This window comes from Octopus bimaculoides, chromosome 1 (genome assembly GCF_046866305.1).
Source record: "Octopus bimaculoides isolate indiv1 chromosome 1, ASM4686630v1, whole genome shotgun sequence".
Classification (NCBI taxonomy): Eukaryota; Metazoa; Mollusca; class Cephalopoda; order Octopoda; family Octopodidae; genus Octopus; species Octopus bimaculoides.
Genome location: NC_142928.1, coordinates 105,878,370 through 105,896,035, shown reverse-complemented (window position 1 = coordinate 105,896,035; position 17,666 = coordinate 105,878,370). Strand labels below are relative to the sequence as shown.

The following is a 17,666-nucleotide window of genomic DNA, read 5'->3' as shown; positions in this document are numbered from 1 at the left end:
GATAATGAAATCAGTGTTTCATTGAATAGAGTGAAGTAGAGTTTACAAATGGTGAAGAGCTGATTAAACATGAAGGTTCAGAGCTAATATGAGCAGATTATATAAGAGGCTTCAGCCAGTGATTCTTCTCAATAAAAAATATATATGTTCACTTACATTTTCATTGCTAAAACTTTGTGCTTGTAGAAAGTGCAAAATCAAAGTAAAGAATTTATGGGTTTATTTCTGAATCAAGTATGCAGCCTACTTCACACATACAAGTTTAAAAATTGAAATAGCTCTCTAAAACAAGACTGCAGAATAGTCACTTTGAAATCTTTAAAGACATTTATAGCATTTGTACAATTTCTGATCAAGATATATGAAAGTAATCCACCAAAATCAGCAAGTAAATATGCAGCATCAACTTTGGTTTTCTTTGTTAGCCTTGTAATTGAAACACCAGTATTTATTGAGGCAGCAGTTGTATTAAAAGTTCTTCAACAGCAAGACATTGATGTATGAACTGCATGTTCAGTCACCAATGATACTATTGAAAAATCTTAATAAGAAGAATTCAAGATTTATATTTTAGAATATGTAACTCAACTGGCACTCGATGCAGATATAGAGGTTCTATAGGAAAAGCTTAGTCAGAGCAGATTCAGAAAAGTGCTAGCAAGGTTCATGTAGAGATCTGTCTGCAGTAACAGATTAATCTTAACAGAGATTGGAAAAACTGTTTCATGTGAAAGTATCTTATACATTTTTAGATATATTTGTTCAAAGAATTAGGATGAGGTTTAAAAGAAAGTACTTAAGATTGGAAAAAGTCACTCCAGAGCCTAAATGTGCCACTGAACTAGGACAATTGCAGAGACTTGGTAACAAATAACAAAGTTCAAGATCTTAATACTCTCTGCAAGTTTTATGACTTTGAAGAAGAGAATGACAAATTTTTGACAGACTTGAGGTTATTTCAGCCATCTTAATCACTGCCAAAACAATTATTTGCAATTTGCCCACAACTATATCCAGGTATATGAAGCTCATCTTGTCTTCTCAATTATGTATGGGAGGTTTAAAATTTATACAACAATTTCAATGACAAATGCACCTCTTTTCCAAACTCCAGTTAAATATAAACAGTGAATGTTGTGTAGAGAATATAGACTCGTTGATCTGTTGATAACAAAGAATGGCTAAACATTTTTAAACAGATAGCTAACAGAAGAATGCTATTGTAATTTATAGAAGTATGATGGCTTTATATTCTTCCTTATGTATTTCATTGTAGCTGATGAAGAGTATAATTCATGCTTTTATATACTTGATGAAGTGGCTGGTGATAGGAAGGACATCCAACAATAGAAACCATATTAAATTTAATTATATTGTAGTGGGTTGTATTTCTTGACTTTTCTAGGAGAACAATAAGAGCTAACTGTAATGACCCATCTCACCCATACCGACATGGGAAGTAAATGTAAAACAACAATAATGCTGCTGCTGATGTATCCATTTTTTACATGCATTTAGATAATTAAGGAATGTATACAGATCTTAAAATACCCTGTAGTGCACCAAATCCTTTAATTATAAAATTTCAATAACTTCCATTCAATTATTCCAAGAACATTGATTCCATTAAATAACCCATATTCAATGGGGTTAATTTTTTAAAATCATGTACAAAATGTTTTACTTATTGTGCATGTGTGGCAAGAAGTTTGCTTCCCAACCACATGGTTCTGGGTTCAGTCCCACTGCATGACACCTTGGGCAAGTGTCTTCTATTATAGCCTCAGGCTGAGCAAAGCCTTGTGAATGGATTTGGTAGACGGAAACTGAAAGAAGCCTGTCGTATATATATATATATATATATATATGTATGTATGTATGCATGTATATATTTATGTGTGTGTCTTTGTGTCTGTCCTCTCACAATTGCTTGACAACTGATATTGGTGTGTTTGCATCCCCATAACTTAGCGATTTGGTAAAAGAGACCGATAGAATAAGTAATAGGCTTACAAAAAATTAGTCCAGGGTTAATTTCTTTGACTAAAACACTTTAACGTGGTGCTCTAGCAAGGTCACAGTCAAATGACTGAAACAAGTAAAAGCATATAGCTGGTGACATGGCCAGAGCTTTTGCTGTCTAGAGAAGTCCTTCCGTTTGCACCCCATCTAACTGCAATGAAAAACACAACGTAATACACACCAAAAGTGCCACACCCCAAAACTACTACCCTAGACAGGTTATTCATATTGCCTTCTTTCACCTTTAAATATGTTAGAGGCTATAACATAACAGAACTAATACATTTTTTAAAAATAGAAGTCACAACAAAATTGTCAATAAACTGTCAACCTACTCAATCTCATCAGTCACACATTAAACACATACGCAAACATATGATTAACCAAGGAATCCTCTAATCTATTGCTCAATGTGCTAAAAATAATAGCCAAATCTCACATATATCAGGCCCTACTGTCTGAAAAGAGGAAGAATAGTAAAATGGAGTCACAGATATACAGAAATATAGAACAGTCATATCTGGAATGTAGATCGTAATTCTGCTTGATCAAGGCTGATCTGCTCCTAAAAGACAATCTCAACACATATCCATGCATAATGATCCAAACATTAACAACAACAACAACATAGACATATACATGCCCTACAATCTTGGTGTGGATGTGTGGTTTCCCAACCACATGATCCTGGGTTCAGTCCCACTTGGGTAGCCTTGGGCAGATGAAAGCCTTGTAAGTGGATTTGGTAGGCAGAAACTGAAAGAAGCCCATAATATATATATGTGTGTGTGTGTGTATAATGAGTTAAAATCATATATAATAGATGCACAAACAGACACATAATTGCCAACTCCTCATCAGTTATCATCTGGTGGGTCAATCACAATTTCACGCCCAATGGATAATATTGCATCCCCTATTGGTGGTGCTGATGGCAAATGCCGCTGGAAATTAGTGAACCAAAAACAAGAAACAAGACAGAAAATGTACAAACAGACAAGAATGTGATACAGTTAACATACAAATGTGGAATAAATGTAATCGAAAACAATACAATTAGTGGATGTACAAAGGACAGAAGAAAACAAACAGGACTGTGAGCATACAAATGAACTGATATAAATAAATGAACAAAATAAGGCCTTAGGGCCATGTGAGTTTTTGAGTGTGTTTGTTCTCCACTGCTGCTTGACAACCGGTGTTGGTGTGTTTATGTCTCCATAACTTAGCAGTTCGCCAAAAGATACCAATAGAATACATTCTAGGCTTTAAAAAAGAAAAAATAAGCACTGAGGTCAATTTGTTTGACTAAAATTCTTCATGGCAGTGCTACAGTATGGCCATAGTCTAATGACTGAAACAAGTTAAACATAAAAGAAAAGATGTAAGACATATGTATATACTGTCTTCCAATATGCAGGGTGTCCCAGAATTAACTATTTCATTGAAATCAGACAATTTTTTTAAAAACTCACATTTATTTGTTTATCATGTTTCATTTGTGTTATACACAGATCGCAAAAGAAACAATTTTTTCAAGTGTCATTTTCACATGGTAAATTCTGAAAATTTATTTCAGGGATGTAAATGTAAATATTCCAAGACATGCTGGTTTATGGCTGAGACCCAAATTGCAGGCAACCTTTCAACTTTCCGTGAAATGAGATACCAAAACAGCTCCGTTGAATGCCGTGAGTAGCAGTTGCAAACGATTGTCATAAAAACCGAAATGCACATGCATCTCATGGAGGTTATGGGTATAAAAATCACCTTGACCCATGTTCCTTGGATGCATCAAGAGTGACCTGACTGTCAGCAGTGCAGAGAGAACAAGCTATCAGCTGATTGCAAGTGGGGCAGCGTGCCCTGGTTGTTGTGAAAGCTTACAATGTCCATGTCAGCACCATCTGACATAGGCAGGACTGCTTCACCTACCTGCAGCACCTCCATGATTGCTTCAAATCAGCCAGCATGACAGTTTGCGAGATCGTTGACCGGCCACCAACAACCTGCATTGCTGCTGTCCTCACCACCCGTCACCATCAGGCACAACTACAGTGGGCTGCACTTCACCAACATTGGTGGCATCACAATGGAGGTCAATAGTCTTCTCTGATGAGAGCTGGTACTGCGTTTCCACCTTAGATGGGAGAGTGATGGTGTGGTGAAGGAGGAGTGAACACTACGGAGACATGTGTCATGGAGAGAGATGCATGGGGTGGCCAAGGCCTGAATCAGAGAATTGGGTACCATGTGTTCCAAAATGTTGGTGCAGGCAGAGGGAATGGCATCACAGCGCAGCGCTACATTGACCAGATCCTAAGACCTCACATCATGTCCTTCTTTGTGTGTCACCATAGCCATGTATTCCAGCAGGGCAATGCTCCCTCCCACACAGCCAGGGTCATGATGGACTTCCTGTGTCAGCACAACATCAGAACCATGCTGTGGCTCTCAGCTCGGATTTGAACCCAATTTCACACCTGTTTCTTTTGCAGTTCAATGTATGTGTATAAATTTTTTAATTTGTTTATAATTTTTTTTGATAATTTTATTTTCATTCCTGTTGGATCCCACTTATCTGTCCACGACAGCTTTTTTTTCAATTTGGCTGCAATCATTCTCTACCTTCATCCCCAGGATAGAGCAATAGTTTAGCTGAACTTAAAGGATGCATTCAATTAGTAGTGCAGGGGATAACTCCTGAAATTCTTCAAAATGTGTTTTGCAATGCCAAGGATAGATTTGAAATTTACAGGGATACAGACAAGGCTCATGTTGAAAATTTACAATAAAATTTTGATGTAAGATTTATAAAACTATTTGTTTTGGTGTCATAGTTAAGTAACAAGCATAAAATTCTGTCAGTTTTTTTTAAATACTTGTCTGATTTTATTGAAATTGATAATTAATTCTAGGACGCCCTACACATGCGAGTTTTTAAAGTACCAGCGATTGACTATTCGATCTTGTCTAAGTCAATAATACACTAAATGAATCACATAGACTTTTTGTAGGTCATGGCCACATTTGTATATTTATGTAACAGTTGTATGCATGACTGTATGGTAAGAAGTTGTTTCCCAACCACATGGTTCCAGGTTCAGTTCCATTGTGTGGCACCTTGGGCAAGTGTCTTCTACTATAGCCTCAGGCTGACCAAAACCTTGTGAGTGGATTTGGTAGACGGCAACTGAAAGAAGCCCGTCGTAAATATATGTGTATATATATCTGTGTGTGAGTCTGTCTTTGTCTCCCCACATGCTGGTGTGTTTAGATTAGCAGTTTGGCAAAAGAGACTAAAAAAATAAGTATTAGGCTTACAAAGAATAAGTCCTGGGGTCAATTTCTTTGAATAAAACCCTTTAAGGCGGTGCTCCAGCATGACTGCAGTCACATGACTGAAACAAGTAAAAGAATATTGACTAAAGATGTTGCATGATAATGCTATTTTATTTTGTTAATATTATTTTTTTACTAAATTTGAATATTTTACCTTTCAAATATGGGGATTGTGTTCTTTTTTCAGTGATTTCAATTAATTTTTTATTTGAACATAGATTTTTAGTTTTGTTTAGTCCACACTCAACAGGCCAAAAATGATAAAAAACAAAAAAAAAAATAGGGGCCATGGCAGAAAAAATGTTGCTCATCACTCTCATTGTACATCCAACATCTTACCAACTTATCATGAATCTGTCCTTTTCTTCTGAAAAAATACTCACCAGAATGTAACTGTTTATCCCTACTTAGTCTTATAGATCACATACAGATGCGACTTCTGTTACTACATGCAGTCTGATTTATGCTGATGCAGACTACCACATGCCTACCGATTCCAAGAAAAAGGATATAGGTGACTGATTTGATTCTTGTATAATGCTAACATTTGGGTGATTTTTCTGAGATGTGCAGCTTTTGTGTCACTCCATTCAGAAATAAATACCTCAAATAATTGCGTTTCTCCTTAATACAATTGATAATTGACAAGTTTAACATTTGAGAATACACCTCAGACATGAAATCTTATCATTTTAAGGCATTTCTTTCTCACTAAAATTAATTTTGAATTCAGCCCTGTTGCTGACAACTTTGTGTGAATGTGTATTGAAAAAATATTCAAATAAATCCTTGTCGAACTTCAATAATCAGAGGTCTCGACCAGGACCTTTGGAAATATGCAGTACGTGAGAAGACCCGGCAAGGCAAGTGAGAGCATAATCTGTGACCTCTGCCAGAAGTGTAGCCAGCTCACTTATTCGTGTCTTTACTTCATTGGACACTAAAAAAACTCTGCTTGTGAAGACCTGTTGAGGCAAGTGAATTTGGAATTTGAAATCTGAAATCGTAATTGAACTGAACCCGACGACTGGCACCCATGCCAACCTCTCCTTCTTTGGACACTAAACTCTGCTTGTGAAGACCTGTTGGGGCAAGTGAAATCGTAATTGAACCATACTCGATGACTGGCACCTGCGCCAGTGGAGCACTAACAGCACTGTCCGAGCATGTTCATTGCCAGAGCAGCTGTCTGGCTTCCGTGCTAGTGGCCTGTAAATAGCACCATTTGAGCATAATCGTGGTTGGCGTTAGGAAGGGCATCCAACTGTAGAAACTCTGCCAGATCAGATTGGAGCCTGGTGCAGCCTTCTGGCTTGAAAGTCCTCAGTCAAATCGTTCAACCCATGCTAGCATGGAAAGCGGACGTTAAATGATGATGATGATGATAACTCAACATTTGATTGCCAAAGCAGGTCATGAAAACTTGACCTAACATTGGTCTTCATACTTATGAAAAAATCATCATCATCATTGTTTAACGTCCATTTTCCATGCTGGTATGGGTTGGACAGTTTGACGGAGGTCTGGAAAGCCAGAGGCTGCATCAGGCTCTAATCTGATCTGGCAACATTTTTACAGCTGGATGCCTTTCCTAATACCAACCACTCCAAGAGTGTAGTGGATGCTTTTTACATGCCAGTGGCACAGGAGCCAGTCAGATAGTGCCTTTTATGTGCCACCAGCAGGGGGCACTGGCATTGGCCACGTTTGGATAGTGCTTTTTATGTGCCGTTGGCATGGGAGCCAGTCAGGCGGACCTGGCATTGACCAGGTTTGGATGGTGCTTTTTACATGCCACTGGCATGGGAGCCAGTCAGAGAGCACTGGCATCAACCATGTTTGGATGATGCATTTTATGTGCCACAGGAATAGGGGCCAGTCAGGGGACACTGGCTACAGCTATGATTTTGGTTTTACTTGACTCAACAGGTCTTCTCAAGCATATCATATCGCCTGATGCATCAAGGGTACTTTTAAATGGGTCGGATAAGCAACACTGGCGTTGACCATGGCTGTGTAGTAACGCCTGCGCATGCGTAGTCTTACGCATGCGTAGAATTAAACAAGCAAGCGTTTCCCGTTCAATTCATTCTCTTTCTCGCTGGCCAGCAATTGAGCATGGACGTATTAAAGCTGTCTCTACATCTTTCGGACTTACACTCGACAGCTCGCGCACAACTACAGAACAACGTCCCAACAACTATGCTCATACACACAGAAGCTGTAACAACAAGAACTAAAGATGTATATATTTACCACCTGAATAAATGTTGTTTAAGTTGATAGTCTGGAGTTCAGCGTTCCGTTATATTCTTAATTTTATAGTAGGAAGACAGGTATACAATCTAAAGATGTATAACCCACTTTCTACTAAAGCTGTGATCTCACTTTAGTTGCTGGGTCTTCTCTATCACAGCATATCTCCAAAGGTCTCGGCCTCTGTAAGGCCCAACGTTCAAAGGTCATGCTTCACCACCTCATCCCATGTCTTCTTGGGTCTACCTCTTCCAGTTAGGGTGTGGCACTTTCTCACAGAGCTGTCCTCATCCATACATAACACATGACCATACCAGCGCAGTCGTCTCACTTGCACACCACATCTGATGCTTCTTATGTCCAACTTTTCTCTCAGGGCACTTACACTCTGTCGTGTATGCACACTGACATTACACATCCAGCGGATCATACTAGCTTCATTTCTTTCAAGCCTACATATGTCCTCAGCAGTCATGGCCTATGTTTCACTGCTGTGTAGCATGGCAGTTCTTCAGAAAATGCTTTCACAAGTTGTTCTGACTTTGGTTCATTTTCAAATTAGGGTTAGTTAGGGTTTTTCAAAGGATATTCTTCCTTGATGACATTCAACAAACCAACATTTAGCAGTTTCAATGAAGGGAATCTTCATGCTAAACATTTAGGTTTCAATATAGCTATGAACAGACAGCTTCTCAGCTCTTTCAACCTTGCCTCAGTATAACATCCAGCAGGATGGAGGGCTGCACCAACTCTGAGCTGGTACTTTATTTACTGACATTGACCTGTCAGATTTGAACTGAGAGCACAGAGAAGTGAAATGAACTGCAACACATTCTATCTAATGCTTTATAATAACTGTCAACATATTATAAAAAAGGGAATAAACAGAAAATTGTGATCACTGTTAAAAGAGATCATAGTTAGGTTCAACTTATGAGAGTAATAAAATATTTCTGCTCTAATTCACTTGTGAATGTATAAAAACCAAACTATGGGGCACTGCTCTGTCTGCTCTCTGTGAAACCCATGCAGCTCAAAAAAGACTAGTGAACTTCAACAGAAATGCAATAACTGTGTAGTGAGGTGGGAAAATTGGTATATGACACCTCTGTCTATACAAAGTTTCTGGTCATCTCAAAAGCTCATATAAGAACTACCCTTGAATACTGCTTGCTTATTTGGAACAGTGTTGCTGATTACCATACACTATCTTGATCACATCCCAAAGAAAACAATTCTGGTAATGGGTCAATATTCATCCAACCCCTATCTTACAAATGTGTTGTCATCTCTACATGTTCATTTGATTTACTACAAATAGCAGCAACATCCTCCTCAAACCACATCTTCACGTCTTAAAAAGAAAAGATCGCATAATTCAGTCCTAAATATACAATTCTTGAAAATACTAGGATGGTCATGGCAAAGCTAAATAACGAAAAGAACAACAGTAACAATAACAAGAACGGTTTTTACTCTTGAAAACTAACAAGTTAATAGAAACCATCTTCTCTTTGTCATACTTACTATGTACCAATTCCTAGATATCCTACACTAAATTCACATAACCATCTCTGCAAGGACTCAAGTGATAGTCAATTTCGCCTGGAATTAAACTGGAAATTAAGAGACGTGTGTTTTCTAACTGAACAAATCACGTCTTAACACATCTTACCCCCCTACCCCGCTCATATTTGTTTTTGTTGTAAGCGTTATCGCATTAAGATCGATAGTTTTCTCATAAATGTTCAATGGGACATAAATATATTTTTAAATGTTTCCTACTATAATTCCATATTTACTGAACGTTTTAATATAATATTTTTTTCTGCATTTCAAATCAGCAGAAACTTAAATATATATTAAAGCAATTAAAAATAAATAAATGCCTCTTCAATAACATAAGCGGTCGTTGCGTGGTTGCAACTTGTTTACAATATGACGACTTTTTTGCAAGGGAGAATGCGGTGTACTTTAGTGTGTATAGCACAGTAAAAGTCGATAAATCAAACGACTTCATTGCTTTTATGTTTAAATAATTTATAAGTATTAAAAGAAACAAACATATTTTCTCTAAGTGTGATGCTGATACTTTTGTTCGTGTATTATTTAACTCTGATGATGTAAACATGTCCCAGTTTACGAAAAAAGGAAAGAAACATTTCATAAGAGAAGTAAGAAAAATATTGCCTTTTTCCTTAAAAATAGAATTAAATTAAACAATTGACATATATGCAAAATTATTTCACCTGATTTAGTGTAGAATACTTTGACCGAGTATGTAAAAACATGTTGCTTCAGATAGCATTGATGCCGGTCGCAGTTTACGCTTAATTAATGGTACAAGTAAATAATATTTTTTCAGTTGAAATCAAAGCCTATGTCAGTGAGCGAATATGCAAACAACAGTATACGCATGTACAAAGTTTACAGTTTGATTAGCGACTAAAACGTATAAAACAATGTTGAAAAATTCCCTACATAGCAATAAAAAGACTTTCGATGCTGCAATTTGTGTGTTTGTGTGCGACTGTGTTGGTTGGTTTTATTTGTATTTCCCTACCCCTAAAAGTAGTTTGTAGTGTACATAAACAGTAGGTTTTTCCTCAGCTTTAATTTAGGACAAATAATTGGAGTGGGAGTTACTATAGCAAGCTGAAATCAATACCTCAATGATCTGAAAGAGAATTGAAAAAAAAAAAAGATAATTCATAGAACATACTTATGAGTGCGGAATCTCTTGCAGATGAAGTCTCTAAAGACCTATAAAAGTCGTTTTAAGTCTTATAATCAAAACAGCAACTTAATATAAGCTTCATACTTATGAGTTTGTACTATTAAAGATTCGTTGCACAGACGCGCCCCTACATGTTCTAATGCACTTGCAACTCGTCTCTAGTAATAAAAACAGTTCTTCATCCTTGATTTATGACAATGGAAATATACTATAAGACTACAAAGATAGCATCCATATATAATATGTGAAAAGAAAGTTTTTAGGGGGTTAAAAGATGCAAGTACTGTTTTTTTAATATGTAAATCGTAAACCACATTTGTCACGAGAGAAATTTGTAAAATATCGATTGAGAGAAAGGGCTAAGTACTATTGAAGTAAGCCATACTACATAGGGAATAACTAGAACTGCTGAAACTACCAACAGAACTCCCAGATTATAACTTTGTGTTCTGTGGGAAGACAGTATTCTCAGTGTTTCGAGAAACTCCTTTGTGGGAGCATCGTCTCTGAAAAAAATCTTGCACGACTACTTTTAGGCCTCCCATAATTCAAGAAGGCTGTGAGATGTTTTTCGGTCAAGGGAGGGGCCTGCCTTAGTTCTCTGGGTCCAGTATTGACGTACCAGCTGAACTCCTTCTCTTATAGGCCTTGTGTAGGGGGTGAACAACACCATACAATGCCTACTAAATAGTTTTTGGAACACATTATCATTATTATTCTAAGACGGTGAGCTGGCAGAATCATGAGCAGCCAAAATGCTTAACGGCATTTCTTCTGGCTCTGTATATTCTGGGTTCAAATTCTGCTGTGGTTGATTTTGCCTTTCTTCCTTTTGGGATCAATGAAATAAGTACCAGTTGAGCACTGAAGTCGATGTAATTGACTAGCTCCATCCCTCAAAATTTCAGGCTTCGTGTCTATAGTAGAAAGGATTGTTATTATTATTTTAAGTGGTGAGCTGGCAAAATTATTAGCATGCCAGACAAATGCTTAGCAACATTTCATCTGGTTTTATGTTCTGAATTCAAATTTCACTGAAGTTGACTTTGCCTTTCATTCTTTTCATCATCATCATCGTTTAACGTCCGCTTTCCATGCTAGCATGGGTTGGACGATTTGACTGAGGACTGGTGAAACCGGATGGCAACACCAGGCTCCAATCTAATTTGGCAGAGTTTCTACAGCTGGATGCCCTTCCTAATGCCAACCACTCAGAGAGTGTAGTGGGTGCTAAAACAAGTACCAGTTTATCACTGGGGTCGATGTAATCAATTTAACTGCTCTCCCGAAATTCCTGGCCTTGTGCAAAAATTTGAAACTCTTGTTATCACTAAAAAGATGGTGAGCTAGTAGAATTGTTAGCATGCTGGTTAAAATGCTTAGCAGTATTTTGTACATCTTTATTTTCTGAGTTGAAATTTCACCAAAGTCATCTTTGCCTTTTATTCTTTCGGGGTTGATAAATTAAGCACTAGTCAAATACTAGGGTCGATGTAATCAACTTTCCCCCACCTGCAAAAATTTCAGGCTTAGTGCCTATAGTAAAACGGATTATTATTATTGTTATTATTATTAAGGTGGAGAGTTGGCAGAATCATTAGCACACTGGACAAAGTGCTTAGTGGCATTTTGTCTGTCTTTATGTTCTGAGTTCAAATCCTGCCAAAGTTGACTTTGCCTTTCAACCTTTTGAAGTTGATAAAATAAGTACCAGTTGAGATCTGTAATCAACTTACCTCTCCCACTGAAATTGCTAATTATGTGCCAAAATTTGAAATTATTATTATTATTATTATTATTATTGTTGTTGTTGTTGTTGTAGTCTGGCTCTGATATATCTGCTGATTCGGAGGATGTGAATAAACTTTTTAAACAGAAACAAAGTCCAAAATGGTTACATGAGGATGAAACGGATACAGGTAATATATATTTTACATTATTTACACTTGACAGATATTTGTCCTCATCTTGTTTGTTGTTAACACAACATTTCGGCTGATATACCCTCCAGCCTTCATCAGGTGTCTTGAGGAAATTTCGAACCTGGATTCTCATTCCTAAGGTATTTTTTGATATTATTATTATTATTATTCAGGTCACTGCCCGGAATCTTGCGGTTAGTAGCCCACGCTCTTAACCACTATGCCATATACCCGGGCATATGGCGTAGTGGTGAAGAGTGCAGGCTACTAACCGCAAGATTCCGAGTTCGATTCCAGGCAGTGACCTGAATAATAATAATAATAATATCAAAAAATACCTTAGGAATGAGAATCCAGGTTCGAAATTTCCTCAAGACACCTGATGAAGGCTGGAGGGTATATCAGCCGAAACGTGTTAACAACAAACAAGATGAGGACAAATATCTGTCAAGTGTAAATAATGTACACAATTCCTCATCTCTTAAATATAGTACTGTAATATATATTTTGTCTTCCATGCTTATTATTTTTCTTAATATTGCATACCTGATATCATGCTCCTCATCAGTTGAACACACTTCAATTTACATTACTTACGATATCATACAATAGCATAGCATTTCAAACAATATTATTCCATATAATGCAGTGGCATACCTTGGACACTGACACAATGTATTGAACATTATAATAAATATAAACATTATTTTGTTAAATAATGTCAAATATTTCATTGATTGTATTACAAAGAAGAGCTGAAAATATGAAACAGAAATAGTGTTGAAATAAATAACACTGTAACAAATTTTTTTTTTTTTTTTGTCTTTGGTCAATAAGTGTTATTTCCTATTTGCTTTTATCTAGAAATCAAAAGAAATGGCTGTTATTCCCTTCAAACTTTGGTTTTGTGACCTGGACATCTATGTTTTGAAACTGACCTATTTTCCATTACATTTCAGAGAGATTCAGTGCTAAGTTGCTGAAGCAGAAATATCATTAGAGCAAATATTCTGCTCAGTACCACAAATTTGCTTGTCAATTGCTTGACCGTAACCACTTGAGCATGTTTCTTAGTGGCTGACAGTATGTGCATCTCTGATCATGAGCAGGAGTAGTGGGGTTGCATCATAGCCATGTGTTGAGAGGGACTCTTTGGGGTTTGAATGAATATAACAAAAGTAAAGTTTCAAGGAAGTATTAGCCATTTTTTATACGTTTTAGTAGTAAGCAAATGGGAAATAACAGTTGCTACCCAAAGACAAAAATCGTGTTAAACAGTGAAATACATTCCTGTTAAAAAAGTATCAGCCTCATCATATACAAAATTTCAAAGCAATCTAGAATGAAGAAATAAAATACTAGCTTTCCTCTGCTAATTATTGTCAATATAATGATCTGCATATAATTTTCAAAAATCCTCTTCTTGTGAGGCAGTATAAAAGATTCTGTCATCATCATCATCATCATCGTTTAACATCCGCTTTCCATGCTAGCATGGGTTGGACGATTTGACTGAGGACTGGTAAGCCAGAAGGCTGCACCAGGTTCCAATCTGATCTGGCAGAGTTTCTACAGCTGGATGCCCTTCCTAACGCCAACTACTCTTAGAGTGTAGTTGGTGCTTTTACGTGCCACCGGCACGAGGGCCAGTCACAAAGGACTGGCAATGGCCATGCTCAAAAGGTATTTTTTACGTGCCACCTGCACGGGAGCCAGTCCAGCAGCACTGGCAACGACCTCGCTCGAATGATTTTCTAACATGCTACTAGCACAAGTGCCAGAAGGCAACGCTGGTAACGATTACGCTCTAATGGTGCTATTTACGGCCACTAGCATGGAAGCCAGACAGCTGCTCTGGCATGAACATGCTCAACTGCTGTTAGTGTTCCACTGGCGCAGGTGACCAGTCATCGAGTATGGTTCAATTTCTGTGACAGACTAAATCTAATTCAACTGCAGACATTGCAACAAACATCTTAAATGTAATAATAGACAGCAAACAAATTAAAAATAGATCCGACACAGAAGTGGCTGTGCAGTAAGAAGTTTGCTTACCAATCACATATGTTAGGTTCAGTTCCACCCTGTGGCACCTTGGGCAAGTGTCTTCTACTCTAGCCTTGGGCTGACCAATGTCTTATGAGTGAATTTGGTAGACGGAAACTGAAAGAAGTATGTTAGTGTGTGTGTGTCTGGATATATATATATGTGTGTGTGTCAACATCTACTGCCCAATCTGATAGAATTCTGGCAGAACTGTGTAGCAACAGATCGCCAACAATTGCTTCATCAGAAATTGCCATCCTACCTCCTGCGAAAAGGAATTACCCTGCTATGTATAATCAAGGCAGCGCAAAATGTTGTTTTGCACAAGCATTTGTATAGCCAATTAGACAGATGAAATTTACGTACACTTAATGATGTTACGCAAAACAGCCTTCAGACTTTCCCTATTAATTTCATCGTCTTTTGAATTATGAACATATTTACATCATAAGGATTTTTTCGTTGTAAGGCTTTCTTTTTTAGTTGATTTTCAACTTGCAAGACTTATCGTAGATGGCGTAAGAAGTCACACCCGGACAACGTCGGGTTATACTGCTAGTTAGTAATAAAATCTCTCTATGGCTGGGTTCTAACCCAGGCTGTAAAACAAAGTCCACCTGTCACACTTCTTGGTCTAACATCACTGCCTCAAAGTCCTGGATACATTTTAGGCCAGTATCTATGATCAAGTTGTTGATGTGTGATATGAAATAATAGCACATATTAAGATATGAGATATGAAAGCTAAAATTTATATGGGAATTTGATATGATAATTCAAATCATATTTACTCATCATCAAATGAGAAATTATGGTTGTATAATTGGCCAGTCAACCCAATTGTTGTGAATTGAATGTCTTTTTGTTTAATTAATAAATCCAAAGAGTAGGGCCTAGAACCAAAAGTTTCTGACAGTGACAGAGTCTTTGATCTTACTTGTCTGAAGTTTTGGAGATGTTTTACTATATACTTATCAAATTTAATGATAATCATTGATTGGAAGTTGTGCTTGTTGTTTTAAAGTAGACTTAAACAAGTAGAGTAATAAGTTTCAGTTTCTTGATTAAAGCTTTCTTGCTATGTTACTGGGTTTTTAGCACCAGGTTGGCTCTGAGAGTTGAGCAGACCTCTGATCAAAGGTATTCCAGTAGTGACCATCCTGCTTTTTATCCAGTTATAATGCATCTAGAAATACATTATTCAAAGTATCTTTGTTTTTATTTTAGTATGGTAGGTGTGATTTTTGAGATATTTGGTTATTGTTTCTAACAGAATGAATTATCTTGTGGCAGTTTCTTGTTGGTTCATTCTTGTCATTATTTGAACACTTTAATTACTTTTCAACTTTCCTCTTTGTATTTCTAAAATCAGACCAAAAATAGTGATCTTTTTTTCATTTTGTAAAAATGTTGCAAAACTTCCTCATTTAAAAAAATTATTTAAAGGTATGGTTTATTCTTTTACAGCTGCAAGTTCTGATTTATGTAAAAGCCATACTTATGGACCAGTCCACAGTACTCCGACTGATTCAAAGAAACTTACATCTTACTCTATGGGAACTACAGATGAAAGTCTGGGAATTGTGCGAGAACTTGATTTTCAGCCCAAGAGTTCTGAAGATGTAAGTGGTTTTATTTAATTATGTATTTGTTTTGCAAGATTCTTGATGTGAAATCATGTGTTGAAACAGATATTGTTATACTTAGGGATGGTCATATTTTGCCAATTAAACACATGCACTATATGTTTGGCCTTCACTTCAGCTTTATTATTATTATTTTAGTTTCTTTGTTGAAGCTCTTTCGTCACACATCCTGTGACCTCTTCAGCAACTCTTTATCCCACGTGTCTCCTCTTGTTCGGCTGGCAGGACAAGAGACACGTGTGATGAAAGAGCTTTGAGAAAAACAAAAAATAATAATAATAAAGCTGAAGTAAAAACAGTATATATAATGCGTATGTTTAATTGGCAAAATGTAACCATTTCCAAGTATAACAATAATTTTATTAATTTGTTTGCTTTGTCAATATACATGAAAGGCAGAATTTGCATTAAAAAAAAAAAAATTCATGGTTTATCATCAGAGATATTGGCCAATATGTACAGCTGTGCTAACCAGATGTGTACAGCTGTGCTAACCAGATTTGTACAGATATACTAGTGGACAAAGTGTTATGAGTTAATGAAAATCACAGAAAGAAAATATGGAAAAGAAATAAATCAAAGAAGTCTAGGGTTTTTCAGAAAAGATGTCGGTAGGCACAGGTGTGGCTTGTGTGGTTAGGATGCTTGCTTTCCAACCATGTGGTCTTAGGTTCAGTCCCACTGTGTAGTACCTTGAGCAAGTACCTTCTACTGTAACCCCAAATCAACCAAATCCTTGTGAGTGGATTTAGTAGATGTGTGTTTGTTTCTTTCCCATCATTACTTGACAACTGGTGTTGGTTTGCTTACATCCCTGTAACTTAGCAGTTCAACAAAAGGGTAAGATAGAATAAATATCAGGTTTTAAAAAATTGTGTTTGACTAAGCCTTTCAAGATAGTGCCCCAGCATTGCTGCAATCCATAGACTGAAACAAATAAAAGGTAAAATATAAAAGATAACACTGAAAAATAATCTAAATTATTAATCTGTTCAACCCGTATAAGACTGGAATATGATATTAATGATCATTATTGTTTTATATATGACTAGCAGAAGTGCCTGGCATTGCTCGGGGCTTAATTGCTTTAAAGTACTCGATTCTACTCAATTATGATTATTGAGGCAAATACTGATATAAGTTTACACCCAACCAATCGATTTGCAACTGGATAGAAAACCCTGCAAAGAGCATTGCAACACTCTCAGAAGTGGGTAACAATAGAATGTGAGGTGGCCCTGAAAAGCTGTGTTATCATTCTCACAATTGTAAAAATTTGGTAGGTAGACCTGGAAGGGTGTGTAAAACGTTTACAGGTGAATACAGTATATTCCTTTTCCACCAATGGCAGCGGACGTGCTGTTACAAAACTTCATGCTCTGTGAAAACAGAATTTGATGCCCTATGGAGGAAAGAGGGGGATTAATCATGGGTACCCAGCCCACTTTTTAGCATTGCAGAAGAGGCAATTGAAGCCCACTCCCCCTATATTTATGTCAGCGCAGATGGAGTAATTAAAGTTGGGCTCATACTTGAACGCCTGTAGGTGCCAGTAAAGGCTGTTGGGACTCGTCACACCGCATGCAGCTTCTCGCGATCGACTGTTCCGCTGCAACATAGAACGTTGCCCGTGTTAGTAGTGGGAAGGTCGCGCAGCAGTAGCAGAAGCCACATTTTCAATGGTCATGGACCGCC

General features: G+C 37.1%; 1 protein-coding gene across 3 annotated transcripts in view; it reads left to right on the top strand.

Moving 5' to 3' along the window:
• Positions 1-17,666, top strand: part of LOC106871085 (centrosomal protein of 162 kDa) — a 100,608-nt gene that overhangs the window by 2,100 nt on the left and 80,842 nt on the right. For 2 of the 3 annotated variants that reach the window (XM_089355292.1, XM_089355282.1), the window contains exons 1-3: positions 9,550-9,794; positions 12,180-12,276; positions 15,793-15,947. Coding sequence is in view for 2 of the 3 variants with exons in the window: in XM_089355282.1 (XP_089211408.1) it covers positions 9,750-9,794; positions 12,180-12,276; positions 15,793-15,947 (297 nt within the window). In the remaining variant the exon portion in view is untranslated. Of the gene's footprint in view, positions 1-9,549; positions 9,795-12,179; positions 12,277-15,792; positions 15,948-17,666 lie in introns of those variants that run through there. The other variant, XM_089355290.1, reaches the window with a different exon arrangement.